The sequence below is a fragment of the Rosa rugosa genome, chromosome 6, assembly GCF_958449725.1.
Source record: "Rosa rugosa chromosome 6, drRosRugo1.1, whole genome shotgun sequence".
NCBI classification, from domain to species: Eukaryota; Viridiplantae; Streptophyta; class Magnoliopsida; order Rosales; family Rosaceae; genus Rosa; species Rosa rugosa.
Window position 1 is genome coordinate 25879678 of NC_084825.1, and position 19246 is coordinate 25898923.

Here is a 19246-nt window from a genome sequence, read left to right on the forward strand (position 1 = left end):
ATGTTCCAACTTTATCCCATCACTTAGTATCCGTATCGCAGTTAAATGCTCAGTCTAAGTGCTTAGTAGCATTCTTTCCTATGTATGTCATTTTTCAGGATCTCCTCACTAGGGAAATAATTGGTCGTGGATGTAGGAGGGGTAGATTGACCCATCTTGATTGCATGTATGGTAGACAAAAGCCAACAAAGACACCTCAAGCTGCCTTGATAACAAGTTCTTGTCAAATTGAGGTACGGTTGTGGTATCGCCATCTTGGGCATCCTTCTTTTAGCAACATGAAAAGAAAAAACCATGCCTTCTCTATTTATTGGGATAGATGAGTCTGTTTTACGTTGTGAAACCTGTGTTCTTGCCAAATTTCATCGTGCTAGCTATCCTTTTAAGTGTTTCCAATAAAAGTACTTACCCATTTGAATTTATTCATTTGATTTGTGGGGACCTTCCAAAGAATCCACTAGCATGCGTTACTTTGCACTTTTCATTGATGATTGCACTAGACTCTCTTGGCTAGTGTTGCTCAGAACTAAAGATGCCCTTTTTATTTACTTTTCAAGCTTTTAAGAGTCTCATTCAAACCCAGTATAATGGCCATATTAAAGTTTTGTTTTAACAATGGGGAGAGTACATGAGTCATGAGTTTCAGGATAATCTTCAACCATATGGAATTATTCATCAAACTACTTTTCCTCAAACCCTTGAGCAAAATGGAGTATTAGAGCGAAAGAATTGCCACCTGTTAGATGTCGCTTGAGCACTATTGTTTGGTGCTCAGATTCCTAAGCATCTATAGGGTAAAGCAATTCAAGCTGCTGCTCAGCTTATTAATCGTCTTTCATCTAGTGTTATTCAGAGTCGTATTTCTTTGGAGGTTTTGTCTACCCATGTTTCTATTCCATCCTTTCATAATCTTCCAGCCCGTGTCTTTGGATGTTTTGCATTTGTACTCATACCTGACAAACGGAGATCAAAGTTAGATGTCCGGGCTCTCAAGTATGTGCTTGTGGGTTATGGTTCTCATCAGAAAGGCTACAAGTGCTATCATCCACCTACCCGGAAGTTCTATGTGACAATGGATTTGACATTTTATGAGGACGTGTTATTTCCCCTCCCCCAACACAACCTCTCTTCAGGGGGAGAATGAGTTGTTTGACGAGACATTTGTTGGTGGAGCATCAAGAAGAATCAGGAGCCTGAAGAAGAACGTATTGAGGACCAGGATCTGACTGGTCGAAGTATCCAAATCAACCAGTCGAGACTACAGACCTGCAAGAACACAAAAGCTTGATTGACCACTCAAACCTATCTGTTGACCAGTTAAATTCAGAGGAGCACAATATCTACCAGTCAAATCCAGAGGAGCACATTATCGACTAGTCGAATTCTGTGGCACTAGAACACAAGACATATTTTGACAAATTAGAAAATCAAGCTGAAGAACCTTTGACAGTGACTCCCCCTCCTCAATTATCCCTCATTGATCAAGATTTCCCAAGTTTTGAAGATCATTTAGAGGTACGTTCTGAACCCATGTCTGAGTCTAATAATAATGTTGAACCCGCTGATGTTGAGTCTAGCCCTAGCAAATATATCTTTCCTAACCGGTCAACCTGCCAAGAAGTATGAGCCCATTTCATACAAAATCTAAATAACCAGTTGCAAACTTTGTGTCAACTCATACTAAATCTAAATATCCAGCTGCAAACTTTGTGTCAACCTATAGATTGTCAAAGTCATATCAATCTTTTGTGCATTAAATATCCTCTGTACATGTGCCTAATAAAGTACAAGAGGCTTTTGAAAATCCTAAGTAGTCCAAGGTGATAGAGGAAGAAATGGATGCATTAGAAAAGAACCACACTTGGAACTTGTACCACTTTTGTGTGGCCAAAAGAAAGTACGTTGGGTGTAGGTGGATCTTCACTATGAAACACAATCCAGATGACACAGTGAGTAGCTATAAGGAAAGGTTGGTGGTTAAGAGATTCGAGATTCACTCAGACGTATGAAATTGACTATGATGAGACATTTGCTCCAGTGGCCAAGATGAACATTGTTCTAGTGTTATTGTCCTTGGTTGCTAATTTGAACTGGCCACTCCCGTCAGTTTGATGTCAAGAATGTATTTCTTTATGAAGAGTTACAAGAAGAAGTGTCCATGAATCTTCCTCCAGGATATGCAACTGACACGCCTAGTGATGTTGTATGTAGATTGAATAAGTCCCTATATGGACTAAAACAATCCCCTCGTGCATTTATTTGGCAGGTTTGCTTAATCCATGAGGCGCTCTGGGTACAGACAGAGTAACTCAGATCATACCTTGTTTCTAAAACACCAAAAAGGGAAGGTAATTGCTCTTATTATATATGTGGATGATATGTTGATTACTGAGGATGATTTAGTTGAAATTGGGAGTCTACAGGAGAAGTTGGCTTTAGAATTTGAAATGAAGGATTTGGGAGACTTGAAGTACTTGCAGGGGGAGAGATGACATCTTCTTGTGTCAAAGGAGGTATGTATTGGATCTCTTAACAGAGACATGTATGTTGCATTGTTGTCAAATTGACAATCCAATTGCACATAATCGTAGACTGGCAGAGTATCATGATCAGGTTTCAACTGATAAACCATGATATTAAAGGTTAGTGGGACTTCTAATTATTTATCACAAATTAGACCAGATGTTGCTTATGCAATTAGTATAGTGAGTCATTTTATGAATAATCCAAGTGAATGACACATGGATGTAGCGGTAGAATTTTAAGGTTTTTAAAGTCAGCACCAAAAAAAGGTTTGATGTTCTCTAACCATTAACATCTTGATGTTAGTGAGTAAGCAGATGCAGATTTGGCGGGTTCCATCACAGACAGGTACTTCACCTTTGTTGGTATAGATACCTCTCAGGGACAAGTATCGGAAGCACAAGGCTCATTAGCCACTTAAAGTAACACCAATAAAGCCCAGACATGATGTCGATATCATACACTTGTGGTATCGGTTGGACCACAGCTAGTCCCACATTGGAAACAAAAGGGTGACAAACACATCCCCACACTATAAATACATGTCTCTCCACTCATTCAAGGTAAGGTACCTAGTCTACATTCTCACATGTATCTGACTTAGACATCGGAGAAGGCTGGCTAGCCCGGTCTTCCTTCTGACCTCTGTTCATGGTTGACAACCGGAGCTCGGAGATGGAAGTTCTCACCACCACCCCGTTTCTACCACTGAAATATTTGGCGCTAGAAGAGGGGCCTCTCAAGTGGAAAACACCTCATAGCTCACCATGAGCAATTTCACCATAGCTCACTTATTCAAGTTGTGCTGTACACAAATTGAGGTCTTAGGCATCTATGTTTTTAGGATGGTTGCTTTCTTATAGGGTTGTGTAAGAGTAACGTTTTATTTTCCGCTTGTTCTTTTTTTGGTTTTTTGTTTTGCATTTTCTTTTTGGTTTTTAGTTTTTGAATAAGTGAGCATGGTGATGATTAATGAGGAATTTTTTATCCTTCTAGCTTGACTAGGCACGGTCGTTTTTTATTACCGGAACCTGATTCCATTTTCCTATATATATATATATATATATTTGACCCTGCATGCAGGGGTGGATCTAGGTATAGGGGAGCGAGGACTCAAGCCCTCCCCAAACTTTTGGGTTGAAAAAAAAAACCTTTATATATGATATATATTTTTTGTTTTATGTATGTTTGTTTGACGAAACCCAACCGAACTCCCAAATTATCGAAGTCAAACTCCTCTCTGGCTCTCTCATTCTCTTCGTCCATCACAAACTCTCATTCTTCCCAAAAAGGCTTAAATTTCAAACTAAATTCAATTGTTGAACATTTGAACTCTCATGTTCTTATCTTCCTGCTCCTGCATTCCCACACTTGTGCATAATTGTACTAAAAAAAAAAATTTGGGCTTCGCCTAAAGAGACACATGAATACGTAGTCCACCCTATTTTTGGATTCTACATCCGCCACTGCCTACATGCATAAATTAATTATATGTATTGCCAATTGGTCAACTAGGTTCATTATTACAAACACTGTTGAAGGAACATACCTTTTTTACCGCATTTTGTACGAGATGCTCCAACAGAGGCTCTCTGATACTAAAATTGCCAAAACGATTGCCGTCGAGAAAATATGTCACATCCACATCTGCCTTTATGTTCTTTTCCAAGACATTGTATTGTTTGATGTACTTCTTGATTCTGGTTTCCATATTTCCAGAGATACCAATATTTGACATCCACTTCTTTATTTCTCCTTTCTTTGCTTTAATCTTTTGGCGTCTTGATTCCTCGGTCTTCAAAGATTTTGTGGTTTCCAACTCCATATATTTCTGTTTCAAACCTCCATTTTTATAATATTAGTCATATATTTAGTTTAAATTGTTCAACTGAGGAAACTTTAGAAGTATAAAATAATTTATGTCGATATAATTCACCTAAACATTTAATTTTAGAATTTCCAAAAATTCAAATCATCCTCTTTGTCAAAAAAAAAAAAAACAAAGAATTCAAATCATCCTTCTAAATGATTTTAAAATGTAAACTTTTCCTAATTAATTAGATTTGTAACAACAGTTATTATTAGTAATTGGCAAAGTGATCTCTTGCAATAACGTTCAAAAGAGTGTAAAAGTTTCAAATTTGTACATAAAGTTAGCAACTTAATTTGCAGCAATTACCAAGTAAGTAGTTGGAACAATTTATAGCAGCGCAAGGGCTGGCCCTGGCTATATAGACATGCTCCTAGGCCCCAAATTCTTCTAGACTACTTTAATATACCTACGTTAAAAACAAACAAAAAATGTAAATGGGGCTTTCTTGAAAACTTTGAAAACTAAAGCGGTCCGACAAATAAAAATCATATTCGTTAAACTGGCCTAAAAACAAAAAAAATTAATGAAAAATTTATGGGAAATTTTGTTAACCTAGGGCCCAAAATTCTTAGGACCACGAACATTATTTCTAAAATTGATTTAGAGTTTCATTACCAACCTGCATATTTCCAATCAAATAGAGAAATAGTAGCAATCCACTAACACAAATGATAATTGCAAAACAGTTCTCCCACATGTAGCTACTGGTTTCGAGGTTTGTGCCAAAATTGCTGCAAAAATCAGTTAAGCAATTAATATAAATCATGACATACTAGTGACAACATAATTTAATGGCGTAACATCTACACATGCATGAAAAGCACGGATTGTCTACAATTAATTACACTGAGAATAATCACTTATGACCTATTGATTTATTTTGGCACTAAAGTTGCATGTGCTTAAAAATCCATTCCACTAAGAAATTTGTTTTCTTGTTCATATTTCATCTCCATGATCCAATCCATTGCACTATGAATGGAGACATAAATCTTGAATTATTTAAAGAGACTGCAACATGAATTCGACATGCAGGTAAGATAGATTTTTCATGGAAATTTGCTAATTAATTCTGAACAAAAATATATACATACCTTAGATTTTTTAAGCCCCACCATAAAGAGTAAAAGAGCTTTGTTAGAAAACTAACATTCCCCGTGTTACCAGACTGGAGGATTGGAAGATAGATTCCAAAATCGAATACTGTAGTATTCGGTGAATTTATAGGGCATAATTGATTTAAGACTGTTATATTTCTTGAAGTATTGGCAGGGCTACTACAATCAAAATTAGCTACACATCTTGGAGTGTTTTTGCAGGTTTGATGCCAGCATGATATCTCTCGTTCAATAGCAAAAAAGTACCAAAAAGCAGCAAATACCTAAAAGAGAATTAAATTAATTAGTTGAAATTGATGCAAAATTAAACACATATCTCGTGACATATCATATACTATTTAAGAGTTTGTGATTAATAAAAAATACATATATCTTGTAGAGACTCCGGATAATATTCTGAGATTTTCTCTACATGCTTATTGTAATCAAGATTTAGGCTCAATGTCCTCTCTTTATATGCGGCAGTTTCATTAATCAAGACTTGAGAGCAACCATACCAGCCATTTATTCAAAAAAAAAAAATTGTAATTTTTATGATTTATAAAAAATAAAAGATAACAGTAATAGTATTACTAAAAGTTTTTGATAATGAGTACTCACTTTGCTTCACTAAATTAAAGCAGCATTTGCAGTTGGAAAGGAGATTTATTGTTATTTTCTTACTCCGGATCTTTTAGCACACTACTAATCTACTATCACACAAGGCACCTCTATCGGATTTTGTAAACCTTATTTTTACTTGAGGTCTAAGGATTATTCACAACTTTCAACTTCCACGGAGTGTGCATTTTTTCGCTGACTCTACAATTATGCCACCTATTAACACAATTATTATATATTGCGAGGAAGTTGTTGAAAAAACTAAATTTGTGTGTGCCTGATCCAAACATGATTACTTCTTCTAGTTGGAATAGGGTACAATATCCTAAACCTCCTAATGCGGTTGCAGATTTTTGACTATGCGCACCACATCTGCATACATGCGCACAGGCACCGCTGCACGTCTGCACTTACTACTCGGATAGAAAGCACAGCAGCAATCCTGCTGACACCTGTGCACGTGCATAACTAGAATTGAAGCTCAACTGCAATCCTACACCTAGATTGAAGTTCAACAACAATCCTGCAATAGGATCGAAAGCACCGTTGCAATTCTATCTTCGTCTTTAAGAAATTTTTTTCAAGTAATTTTTTAATAAAAGTTGCTGCTTTCATTTAATTTTTGCTTTCTACATTCGGGGATTCTAATATCCCTTTTTCTACCTCCCACTTTTCTTATAACGTGGGATTCTAAGCCGAAGTGTGGGGGTTCGTCCTACTCCAAACAAGAAGTTCGTTGAGAAATTGAATATACTCGAACAAGAGAAATTGAATATACTCCAAACAAACGACCATTCGAATCATCATTGTTTCGGTCTAATCCAAAATTCTTAAAAATTAATTTCTTGGTAGCGATTTAGGCTCAGAATTTTTTTTGTTTTTCTGGAAGCGTTTTAGGCTCCGAACTAATTTATTCTTGTTTTCCCTTTTCAAGATGTCAACCAACTCAACTCTGCTTCACTATAGACACTACTTGAGTATATGGTTGAAAATAACCCAAGGAATCTATGGGTTGCGCTTGAAAAGCGCTTTGGGAATATCTGAGACTCCCAACTTCCGAACTGCGTAAGAGATGACAAAATTCCACCTCATAGACTATAAGTCAGTATTTGAGTATTATTCAGAAATGCTCAGCATTAGATCTATGATGTGATCCTTTAATCAGAATGTTACAGATGAGGAATTGATTGAGAAGACTCCCTACACTTTCTTGTGAAAAAATATCACAATGGCACACCTAAAAGAGGCCGCCATGAGCGAAACCCTAAATCTAAGAGTAATAAATTTGGATATTTTGGTCCATCTAATCTCTCTACTCAGGAAAAAGAACGCCAAAACAATCAAACAGACACGCGGCCATGGGGGCCGTGGTGTAAAGAGAGGGATTGCTACAACCACCAGCAATGGTGGCACCGTAGCCAAACATAGGGCACGCAATATATGCACATATTTTGAGCCTCAATCATGATAAGATCAACCATAAACCGAGTTTTAATATGAAGTGTGTTTTCAGTGTGAAGCAATTGATCATTGGGCAAAAATGTGTCATATATATATTTGATTTAATAGCTATAATACAAAGCTTGAAGGGAAGCAAGAAAAGCTTATCATGCAGAACATGATGATCAAATTGTCGAGCTCAAGGTTGCAGATTTTTGACTATGTCAATGTCAAACGGCATAGAAATCGCCGATTTTGATTAGAGTCTTTTTATATTTTAAGAATGATTGTAATGACACTTGCCATAGTCTTATTGTTGCCTTCTGTTTCTTGCTTTTCTTCGAATAGGCTCATCCAAGGTAGATGCGATGTCAAGGCAAGAAGTTGAGATTAGTGGTATTTAAGTGAGTCTCGCTTCACATACATCTCTCATTCCTTACATGGTCGTGTTTATTTTAGAGTTACCGAAAGAAGTTGAGTGACTACCGTTGTTTGCAATAGTTACTTGGATTAGACTTCTAGTCAGAAACTTTGATGTAATCGTTGGCTTCAATGAATAAAATTTCAGTTTTTATTTTATTTCAGTGTTTTAGGAATGCACTCTGGAGAACTACATTGTCTCGCGGATAGTGCGACTACACAAACTTCGCCATGACAACTATTTTTTAGATGTTGCCTACATATTTCTATATGAAAACTATGGAAGGCCCATTTATATTGATTCAAGGCTATGGAATCGCCCAATTTTCCTTGCTCAATGACACCATAATGACTATCACAAAAAGCTCTCTATGGTACTAGAGCTGGGAGAACTCTTTTGAGCTTTTGAGATATCGAGCCAATAGATTTCATGCAAAAACGGATAGTGAAAATGGGAATGAATTTCTTTGCATCACCTCTAATGATTACGGACGTAAGCGCATCTTAGAGAAATTTATGTGTATCTCTAGTGGACTCTACATGACCACTATTCGAGCTATTGAATCTAACAATGTCATAAGAGATGACTTATTAAATTCTAACACATATTGGCTTTGGCACTACAAATAATTAGGTCATCTTGGTTATGATATGATGATCTGAATACTAAATACTTCACACAGACATCCTTCTTTTTCGAGTGACAAGAAGCAAGAATCAAAAAATGATTCAAGAAAGAATCCGGACCGCCACCGCCGCCATCCACAGCTGCCCTGGTGCCCGCGCCGCCGCCTACCCTTTGCGGTGCACACCTACCTCAAATGCCAAGCATGGCGCCTCCTATGCTTTTAAGGCAAATAATGGCATGTTGGCCCAACCAAAATCCTCATTTGTTTCTCTTAAGGCCCATCACTTGTTATGCAAAGCCTGTTCCTTAAAAAAATTAGGATTGAGACCATCCTATGTAAAGGACACCAACAAACTTTTTCCATTTTTACAGTGAATCTAAGGTGATATTTGTGGACCTATTCAATCAACTTACGGAATTTTTAGATACTTTATGGTGTTGGTCGACGCATGGAGATTCTGGTCACTTGTCGTGCGCTTGTCCACAAGCAATGCTGCATATGCTAAACTTCTAACACAAATAATTAGGCTACGGGCTCACCACCCAGATCATCCATATAAGTCAATACGTCTTAACAATGATGGATAATTTATATCAAAGACTTTTGATGATTATTTCATGTTTATAGGAATTGATGTTGAGCATTCGGTTCATCCCATACACACCAAAAATGGTCTCGCAGAAGCCACCATTAAAAGACTTCAAATGGTCGCTCAGACATTGGTAATACGCACCAATCTTCCAATTTTTACTTTGGATTATGCAATATTGCTTGCAGCTATACTTATGCGTCTACAACTCACAGCCACTCAACCCTTTTCTGCCTCACAGTTGGTGACTAGGTATGGGACTGATGTGTGCTTGGTTTATGTGCCAATTTGTCATAAACAACTGGGTATTTATGTTAGATATGAATTTACAACCAATCTCTTTACCGCTTGTTTTGCGGATGATCACTTTGATGAGAAAGTCTTCCTGTTGTTAGAGGGAGATAAGAACGTCGACGTTCAACAAGAACGACAAGAATGATCATGATATGTCCTTACTTTGTCTCATCTCGATCTCCGTACCACACAATTTGATATTGAACATGCAAATTGTCTAATATACCCCCTGCCTTTTCCCCCATTCTTGACAAAAAAATAACTCCAAAGTGCTTGAATTTGTCACTCCAAACCCCACACCTGCAGCAGCAACTTTTCCAAACATATACATTGAAACTCTAGCAAGCTTCTCAAGTTTCAAAACTCCATTCTTTGAGCTCTCGATGCATAATTACATAGCACCCACAAATTCTTGTTTTACTTTCCGGTTCAAGCTTCATAGTTTCGATTATCATATTAACCAACTTAACAAGTATGAATACCAGAAATCAAAGAAAACAACTATTGTTTCTTATCTTCCCCGAGCAACCAGCTTAACCTTCCAATTTTCCAATTCCTCCATTTCTTGAATTAAGCATAAACAAGTAACCAATACATGTTCCTGAGCAAGAACTGAATCCAAAATAAGCCGAGAAGATCAGCACCGCCGCCACACACAGTGATTTTAACGGTGGCCAAAATCACCCAAAACTCCAAATTTCTCAAACCTTAACTATAATCAAAACCAAGTATATAGACATGTAGATCTCGAAGAGTTTATCAAGTTTCACACATCACTTACCATCAACTGTGACCCGTGTCACTGAAAAACTCGTCGGAAGCACCGAAGCTTCCTGGCTTCGATTCTCTCTCACACCTTATCGTTTGGACAAACCGACATTGCGGATAGGTCGGCGAGGGCAAGAGGAAGCTTCTAGCACCGGTGAGCCGCCACGATTTGGACGGAATAAAAAAATCGCCAGAAACGCATGAAGCTTTCGGGCTTCGCTCGGCCACCGTCGCCGCTTATTTGGAGCAAGGAAGACCGGGCTCCGGTTTGCACTGCCAAGAAGAGTCGAACAACACCAGTCCGAAGTCGAGACGTAGCCGGAAAGTGGAGAGAGGGCTGGGTAACCGTCGCTCTATTTTTTGGGCTCGATCTGATGCTTCTCGAGAAATGGATGGAGAAGGGTTCGGCCTAAACACCCATATAAAGGGCATCGATAGTATGGACATTTTGCAATTGGAAAGGCTTACGTGGTGTTGACTTTAATGCCACGTCAACCTACAAACAGAGCAATTGGACGGAGTGTACTAATCGGACAGAAATTGTGACCTCAAGGACTTTTCAGATTAAATTAGAATGTCAGGGACTGAAATGATGACAGAGTCTTAGTATAGGGATTAAACAATATTTTCTCCTTTGTAAAAAACTGAATCTGCAGCTTATGGATATGGTCCCAACATATCTCTATGGGAATCTAGATACAGAGATATACAGGAAGGTCCCTGATGGACTTCGATTACCTGAATCAAATAGCTCTCAGCCATAGAGGACGTTTTCAATAAGATTGAAATGCTTACTTTACTGAATAAAATAATCCGGACGGATGTGGTATAATCGTCTAAGTGATCGCTCGATCGGAAGGGGATGTGTCAATAATAATTTTTGCCCACGCGTTTTCATTAAGAGGACAAGTTCCGCGTTTTCTATTGTTGCGGTATATGTCGATGACACAAACCCTATTGCAACTCCATATGAGTTGGAAACCGCTATGCACCTAAACTCTGAATTTGAGATGAACTTGAGGATCCTGTTAATGAAGACATACAAAATATGTTCAGGCGCTTTAATAAAGATGAAGTGAAGCCTGTTAGCACTCCCATGATTGTCCGAAGTCTTGATCTTAAAAAGATCATTTTCATCCTAAGGATGATTGCTAAGATATGCTAGAGGCCGAAGTGCCCAATCTAAGTATAATAGGTGCATTATTGTACTTAGCACAATGCACAAGACCAGGTATCTCATTCACAGTGAACTTGTTAGCTAGATATAGCTCAGCGCCAACGCAACGCCATTGGACAGGTGGAAAAACTATCTTTCAATACCTAAAAAATATGATAGATATGGCATGTTCTATCGCTTCAGAGAGAAAACCAAAACTCTGATATAGTGGAATCAAACTCCACATATTGAAAAACAGTCACCGCTGCCGGCGCTGGCGTTCCCGTTGCCAGCCAGCGTGCTTCCTCCCTCCATCAAAGTCTGAGTGATGTTTTGATGAGTTTTGCTGATACCAGGTTTCTCTCTTATCCATATAAAGTAGTTCCCAAACTGGTTATGTCTTTCCCATAGAAAACACTGCGATATCTTGGAGGTCTATTAAACAGACCATTATCACTACTTATTCGAATCATGCAAAGATTATAGCTCTTCACGAAGTTGTTCATGAATGTATATGGTGAAGATTTGTAATTGGGCATATTCGAAGTACTTGTGGTTTGAGGTCTACTACAGATGAATTTACGAGCATTTATAAGCATAATACTGCTTGTATTGAGAAAATGAAGCAAGGTTACATCAAGGGCAACAACACCAAGCATATGTCGCCTAAATTCTTCTACAATCGGCAACAATAAACTCTCCTTAAGATCAGGGTGAACCAAGTTTGATCTGAGAACAATGTGGCATACTTATTCACTAAGTCATTTCCTAAATCTATATTAGAAAAACATGTTAAAAGTATTGGTCTAAGAAAATTATCCAAAATCCCATGATCACCGCCATTAGGGGGAAGTTGACATAAGAGGGAGGCTCGATGTCTACATGTTTGATCTCAAAATGTGAAGAGTGTGTTGTATTCTTTTTCCCCTTTGACCAAGGTTATTTTTTTCCCACTAGGTTTTTGTTACTCGGGAAGATTTTTAATGAGGCAACATGAGGAGCACCAATGTTTAGACGACACAAGAAAGAGTGTTCAAGGGAACCCTGTTTGTGTGTCTGGCATAAACATGAATACTTATTCTAGTTGTAATAGGATAGAATATATTAAATCTCATAATCCATGTTTGATTAGGATATCTTGTAATCCAAGGAATTGTACATATCTTCCATATAAAGAGACCTCTATTATCAATGAAAGTATCTTAGTATTCTCCCGAATTCTCTTCTCCTTAAATAGAATTCAATTTCTTAGGCAATTGAGCAAGGTCCCTTCTCTACCTTAGACCAAAAGAAAGAAAGAAAAAGTCCCTTCTCCAACGCCATACGTGCAAAAACATAATCATTTTTTAACAATATTGAGGCAAACGAGTGGTAGTAAGCATATTAAAGGAACTTTGAAACCTTTTTTTTTTAATAATTTTTTTAAAAAATAGAAGTTGATTGCATCAGATTAACAGCCAAAAAGTCAGAGACTACAAATACTTAAAAATAGAAAAAGTAGCGGTGCAACAACCAAATTCCTATCTAAGCACTACAACTCATTACAAGACAAATTGAACTCGCTTTTTAATAGTGAACTTAAAAACAAAGACTAACTCCATGTCTTTTAGAAAAAAAATCATCAATTAGCCCTCCATCCCCTGACACGCAATTGTGGTACGAAACAGAATGTTGCTTCCCAGCAAAAAAATATGAGCCAATTCATCATCCATAAGCCGCTTGAGATACACCAGTCTGACTTGAGGGAATTGATAATCGGAATCATGATATGAATTAAAGTGGCACTTTTATAGACCATAAAAAGGCCCAAACTGCTCAAGTAGGTCAAATTATCAGGTCACGCTAGACCCATTCCAATTAGCCCAGAGGAGGCTGAGCCTATATGGCCTAGGCCCAGGCCAGGAGGCCCAAACCCAGCAACTGACCCGTCCATCTGCCTATGGTGCACCGAGGCCGTTTCACCACCACAACACACGCTTAAACTCTGGCAACCCGAGCACCTCAAACGTCGATCTGTCCCGACTCGTTTGACCTCGAGACCGATCAGAACCAACCAACGCCGAGCACCAACGATCTTCAATCCCAGCCAAAAAACTACCAAGCATGCTCACTTCCCGAAAAATAACACCGCCATTGCATTCTACCATCACCGGCGAAACAACCAAATTAAAATGAGAGATCAGAGTCTTCAATTTCCTCAATCTCTCTCCATGACCCGATGATGGCACACAAAAAACAACCTTGCCCAGCCTATACTGACCTAGACTGGAGTCGGACCACGGTTTGTCACTGTCGATTTGCACAAAAGCCTAAGCTAGGGTCTCAACTCGATGACGACCATATAGATCTTTTCTTTTTTTTTATCGAGATCACACGGTTCCTCAAAGGCTTCCTAGGCCCAGAGATAATCCGTGCCAAGAGATCATGTCAGAACGCTTCCTCCTCTCTGGCCACTAAAAATATATTGGGATTTAACTCCAATAAGCGTCGGCGGGATTCAAACCCGGCCATATAGATCTTTAGCTTCTCTTAAAAGATAACAAAAGAAATTAAAGGAAGGGGGTGGGGTGAGGAGTTGTTTAATCGGTGGCTAGTTATTGAAGGAAAAATATTAAATGTAATAAATGGTGTTGAAGTGTTTCTAATGGGTTAAATGCAATTTAGCAAATTTTTTGATAAGACTTCATTACAGAGGAAACCAACCGTCCACCCTAGTCGGCGGCAGGTATTCCAACTGACAGATCGCCCTCGTCCGGTGGCGGCCCTGGCATAGGCCCGCCTACGCCGCTCGGTCTGCTGCCGGACGGGGATTGATGCTAACATTCCGGGGGATCTAGAGGGGTGTTGCTCGGAGTTCCTGCAGGTTGGTTTTTGGTTTCAGATTTCGAGTAGAAATCTCCGGGATGCAAGGCCATGCGGTGCAGGATCGATGGTCCTCGTTTGATGCTCCTGAGTCGTCGACGATGCAGGGGGACAAGGATCGGAGGGTGCTAGATCAGTGCAGGTTCGGGGCGATGCGGGTTGTGGCGGCTGGTTCGTGGGTTTTGGTTGTGACGTTTTGGTGCGTGGCAGCAAGGATCCTAGTGGAGCAGTCGTGGCGGCGACGTGGGTCGGCGGAACTGCAACTGCAGTGTTGGTTCAGCGTCTGCTGGAGGTGGAGGCTGGGTCTGGGCCAAGCCAGACCTAATGGGCTTGGGTGGGCCTTTTCTTGATGTTGCTCTGGACTGGCTATGTTTGGGTTAGGTTTTTGCCCTAGGCCCAATCCCTATGTTTTTAGTTTTGTCTAATTACAATAAATTCCTTGTATTAGGAACACTCTATGTCTTTCTAGCGTCTCTGGAGTAGTACCGAAGGAGGATATCCGCTATTTCTTCGCTTTTGAGTGTATAATGAGTAGGACTATATGTATGTACCACTTGTGGGTACTACCACTAGCTTCTTGTCTGTCTCTGAATGAACAGCGGAAGGGTATGTAACGACTTATTCTGACTTCAGATGAATATATTGGCGCCCAGCTTGGGTGAATTCAAAAAAAAAAAAAAAAATGGGTTAAATGCAAAAGTTAAGGGACTGGGGTTCGACGCAAAACTCTAGTTTTGAACTTGAAGGCCTTCATGGTCCAATCTCACAATGAAATTAGAACCAAACGGCATCCATCAACAATGTTACTGTGTCCTTTGCGGCGTCCCTGGCTTTCGCTGACAGTGAGGTCATCCACATCTAAAAAATGACGCAGGGCTTTTGCTTTAGGGTATCACAATCCTGTCTACTTGCATGGCCTCTGGCGCCAAAATCGATAGAACTAAATGACCTATGACGCTTTTTCAGGCGTGTCTGGATGCTGGAGAAGGATTTTAGGATCCAAGAGCGACCACAAAATTATTTTGTGATTTCCTTCGATCTAAGAAGGGGTCGAAACAAAGTTTTCAAAAGAAGTCCATGGAGGTTCTATCGCACACCGGTGGTGCTGAAGGAATACGACATCATCACGCCGCCGCACAAATTAGAGAAGAACTCGTTCTTCTTCTAGGTCCACATCACTGATATACCACCGGATTTTGAGGTAAGGGAAACCATTGCAAACATTGCCTCTGTTGTAGGAAAATCTATTGAACTGGGTGAAAAACTGTCTGGGAATACGGGGAGGATTAGGGTTAAAGTCTCACATGAAGATCTCTAAGCCTTTTTTTTTTTTTTTTCTGAAGAAAACCTTGAAACTAGCATCAAATGCAGAGGCAGAAATTTCTTTCTTTTTCAAAAAACTTAAGGGAAAATGCAAGGTCTGCCATTTGATTTTTCATACAGAAGGTGTGTGCCCTACGGCTAGAACTGTGGCGAGGGTAGCACACATGATGGAGAAAAGATTGGAGATAGCCAGCCTGTTTTTAGGGTTTGCAAACAGCATGTTTCAAAATGGGGCTTTCAAATTTCATGGAATTCAAACCCTTGTGCTCCCTCTTATGTGTCGCTCCTTGCTTGGCCCGAAAGAACAGGCACAATTGTGCAAGCATCTAGTGCTGCATGACCATGATTTATGCTCAAACTCTAGCACAGACGATGCACTTGCATTGGTACCCGTCAACGAAGCTGGTATGTCAAAAAGGGGTCGGCCAACCTCCCCCTTCTCCTATCCAAAAAAAAAACTGAAAGTTCTGCTACCAGAGCTTTTTAACTAATCACTGAGTACAGAAAAAGCTTCACATGCCAAAATTCAACGCTAAGTTCACAGCCAACTCTTTTGGCATGGTTGAAGCACCAGGAAGCATCCTTGTGCCAAAGGAAAATTTTGACAAGGGGACAGAACCAAAGAAAAAAAAAAGGCAGGCCTCTTAGCTCCAAGAACAAAAATCCCCCCAAGTCGAAGAACATTATTGATGTAAAGGAGCTATGCTTGGCATACTTGATACAACCTTCGAGCCCTACCTTGAAGCGCAAGGAGAAAATTTAAGTTTGTTTTATTTTTGGACTTTGCCTATTTTACTATGTTTATGTTTTACCTAGTTCATAAAGTGAGTACTGAATGTTGTACAAGTGGTACTATTAGGTCGTGTTTGTTATGAGGGACTGGACGGGACTGGGTACCATAACACGAGGTAGCCCGTGTTTGGCAACAACCTGGACTGTGTTAAATGAGACTCTGCAGTCCCCAAAACACAGCCCACACCGTCTACGAGAGCGACGCCAAAACTCATGGGATTGTGGAAGCCCGTGTTGTAGACGTTGAAATCCATTCTCGCTGGATCTGCTCTTCGCCTCAACCTCATCATTCTCTCTCTCTCATGCCATTCTTTTGCTTCAGCCTCCTTCAACACCTCTTCTTCGGGTTCAATTTCATCTTCTCTCTCTTTGCATTGATTATTTTTCACTCTCCCCTTCAATCCTCTACCTTCTTCTTTCTCTATCTCCTTTATTATAGATCATTTGTTTATGGGTTGTAATTATTTTAAGGATTTGGTGTCTGGGTAGCTTGATCTGCTGAGAATTTTGATCAATTTCGTGTCTGGGTAGCTTGATCTGGTAAGATTTGTGATCAATTTCACATTTGTGCTATTCTGTTCTTCTGGTTTTTTTTTTTCCTAGATTTAAAGACTGGTTTTTGTTTAATTAAGGTTGAGTTTGTCTCTGTTTTTTGCATAGTTCCTCAAGGCTTGATTAATCATTAATTGAGTTGGTTCTCCTCTGTTAGTTTTCAACTCCACCAATCAATGCTTACTCTGGTGTTCTTCTTTCTTCTGTGGTTGTTCTTTCTTATTATCAGTTGGAGCACCAAACATGGATCAAGACTGTTTAGAAATAAGCCAAGTTATAAGAGTCCGGGACTGCTATAGAAATTAAGGTGAAGGGTGATAGTCCTGTTAAACAAACGTGACCTTAATGTTGTATAAGTGGTACTATTTTCTATACCACTTTTCTTATCTGTCTATATATGTTAGGACAGAGGAAAGGTATGTAACTTTCCGCCTTGGCTTGAGTTAACGAGAAAATCATTGTGATTTTGATTCAAAAACACAAAGGTTAAGGTGATGTAAGCAAAAAAGTACTCCCTCTATATATGGATTCCTTTATCCCCTCTCTAATTTTAGCGCTCTCCATTATTCATATTTTCATTATCTATTCCTATACTGATTACTGAATGTAAAAGTATATATAGAATGTCAAAAATTAATATAATTGTGATGTAATGAATTACTTTATTTTTAGACAAGAATGCTACTAATGACTTAAAACATTTAAAAGTTTATTTTTTCATCAACCAATCATATTTATTATTATTAATTTTAGCTAAATTTTAAGAAACATTATTAGAGGTGACTTTTGAAAAATGATTAGTTAAACATTTTGAGAAGTTATTTAGCGAAAATATCTTTTAAGAATGTTTGTATAGATAATGAAACTTACGTGGCTACTAAGGATGTAAAGAAACAAATTCAGCGAAGGTTTAATCCATCTTCCGCTTGTTCTAAACTTCTTACTAGATAGGTAGATTTGACAAACCCTTGGCAGATACTGGAGGGCAAGAGAAGCGTTGAGCGTTGTTCTTTTAATAGAAACTTCAAAGCCCGATGAGCGTCCCATTTGGTAAAAGCCAACTAATATAGCCACCTGAACGAATAACAATAGGCAAAGTCAACAAGTAAAATCTAATAATTACTTGCAGACAAAATAATATTAACCAAATTATTTTACTAATAGTGTAACATTTTTCGCATCAGGACCTGGACCTAGTCTAATGCAATTTCTAACCCAAAGGAATAAAGTAATAATAGTATACAAAACTTTCATCCTAAAACTTGTAAATAGGCTAGAATAAATTCTCCTCCTGGCCAGAATCAAGCAACTCAAATATTGGCTATGACAATTTATACAAAACAAGTTCACGATCTCTTACCTGTGGTATGGGAAGAATGGCAAGGCAGTTAACTATAATAGAGAAGGACAACCACTGCATCCTCTTTGCCATCCTGTTTTTAACGATCTTCAATGAAGACGATGTTGCCTCAGAATGGGAGTCGAAGTCGGAGTCGGAGTTGGAGTCAGAGTCGGACCAGTTGGGGTAGTCAGAGTCGACCCAACCACAAATTTGATCTTTAATATGGAGTACTAAAGGGGCATCCGTAAGCGATCGGAAGACAAGAGCTGTAGTTCTCAACTTTTTGTCCATTGAGAGACATTTATTTGTCTCGTCGATGATTGGAATGTAAAAGAACAGAGGATCCAGTGAGACCGCAATACATGATATTACAAATACATGTTCCCACTTTGCTGAAGGGATGTCAAGAAAAGCCTTCCATACCCGCCGAATTGCAATTGATTTACATGCCCACCTAATTGCAACCATTGGAACAAATATTGGAGATGCAACCATCCAAATTAGAACATGCAGAACCCACTCGCAGAGGCATATGGATATCGCCCAAATTAAAGATAAAATTGCTCGCGCTTCTTCCCATGTAAGCATAGTGATTTATAGATGGATGGTAAACTGCAGAAATAAAAAGACAGAGATTACGGCAAGGCCCCAAAACCAGTATAATTAAAGAAAAATTAAATAATAGTACACATAAATGTAAACGTGAAAGAAAAATTATCTGCCTATCATTAAAAAGAAAGCACCCAGAATTGTTGACCAAAAAAAAGAACATCAAAACATTCTATCCAGACACACATGACGAATCTGATAACTGATCGTTGATCGAATAGTTCGCAACGTTTAAGGTAGGTCTCAAATCTCAACATAAGAAAAACTACAGGTAATGAGTAAATAGGTTCAACCCATCATATGAAAAGGCCCTCTACGGCTCTACATTACATATTCCTAGGCACAGATAAAATATG

At 38.8% G+C, this 19246-nt stretch overlaps 1 protein-coding gene and 1 long non-coding RNA gene across 3 annotated transcripts in view; one reads left to right on the top strand and one right to left on the bottom strand.

The window, feature by feature from the left end:
• The window catches only part of LOC133715301 (uncharacterized), a 28597-nt gene that overhangs the window by 8969 nt on the left and 382 nt on the right, over nucleotides 1-19246 (bottom strand). For both annotated transcript variants that reach the window (XM_062141746.1, XM_062141745.1), the window contains exons 2-6: nucleotides 18300-18893; nucleotides 17810-18013; nucleotides 5491-5777; nucleotides 5016-5127; nucleotides 4073-4354 (exon numbers count right to left, since the gene is read on the bottom strand). In XM_062141746.1, coding sequence (XP_061997730.1) covers nucleotides 4073-4354; nucleotides 5016-5127; nucleotides 5491-5777; nucleotides 17810-18013; nucleotides 18300-18869 — 1455 coding nt within the window. In that variant the 5' untranslated portion in view covers nucleotides 18870-18893. The remainder of the gene's footprint in view (nucleotides 1-4072; nucleotides 4355-5015; nucleotides 5128-5490; nucleotides 5778-17809; nucleotides 18014-18299; nucleotides 18894-19246) is intronic.
• Nucleotides 15657-17718, top strand: LOC133715302 (uncharacterized). The gene is made up of 2 exons (XR_009849021.1): nucleotides 15657-16927; nucleotides 17169-17718. It is a non-coding gene; the product is annotated as an uncharacterized LOC133715302 (long non-coding RNA).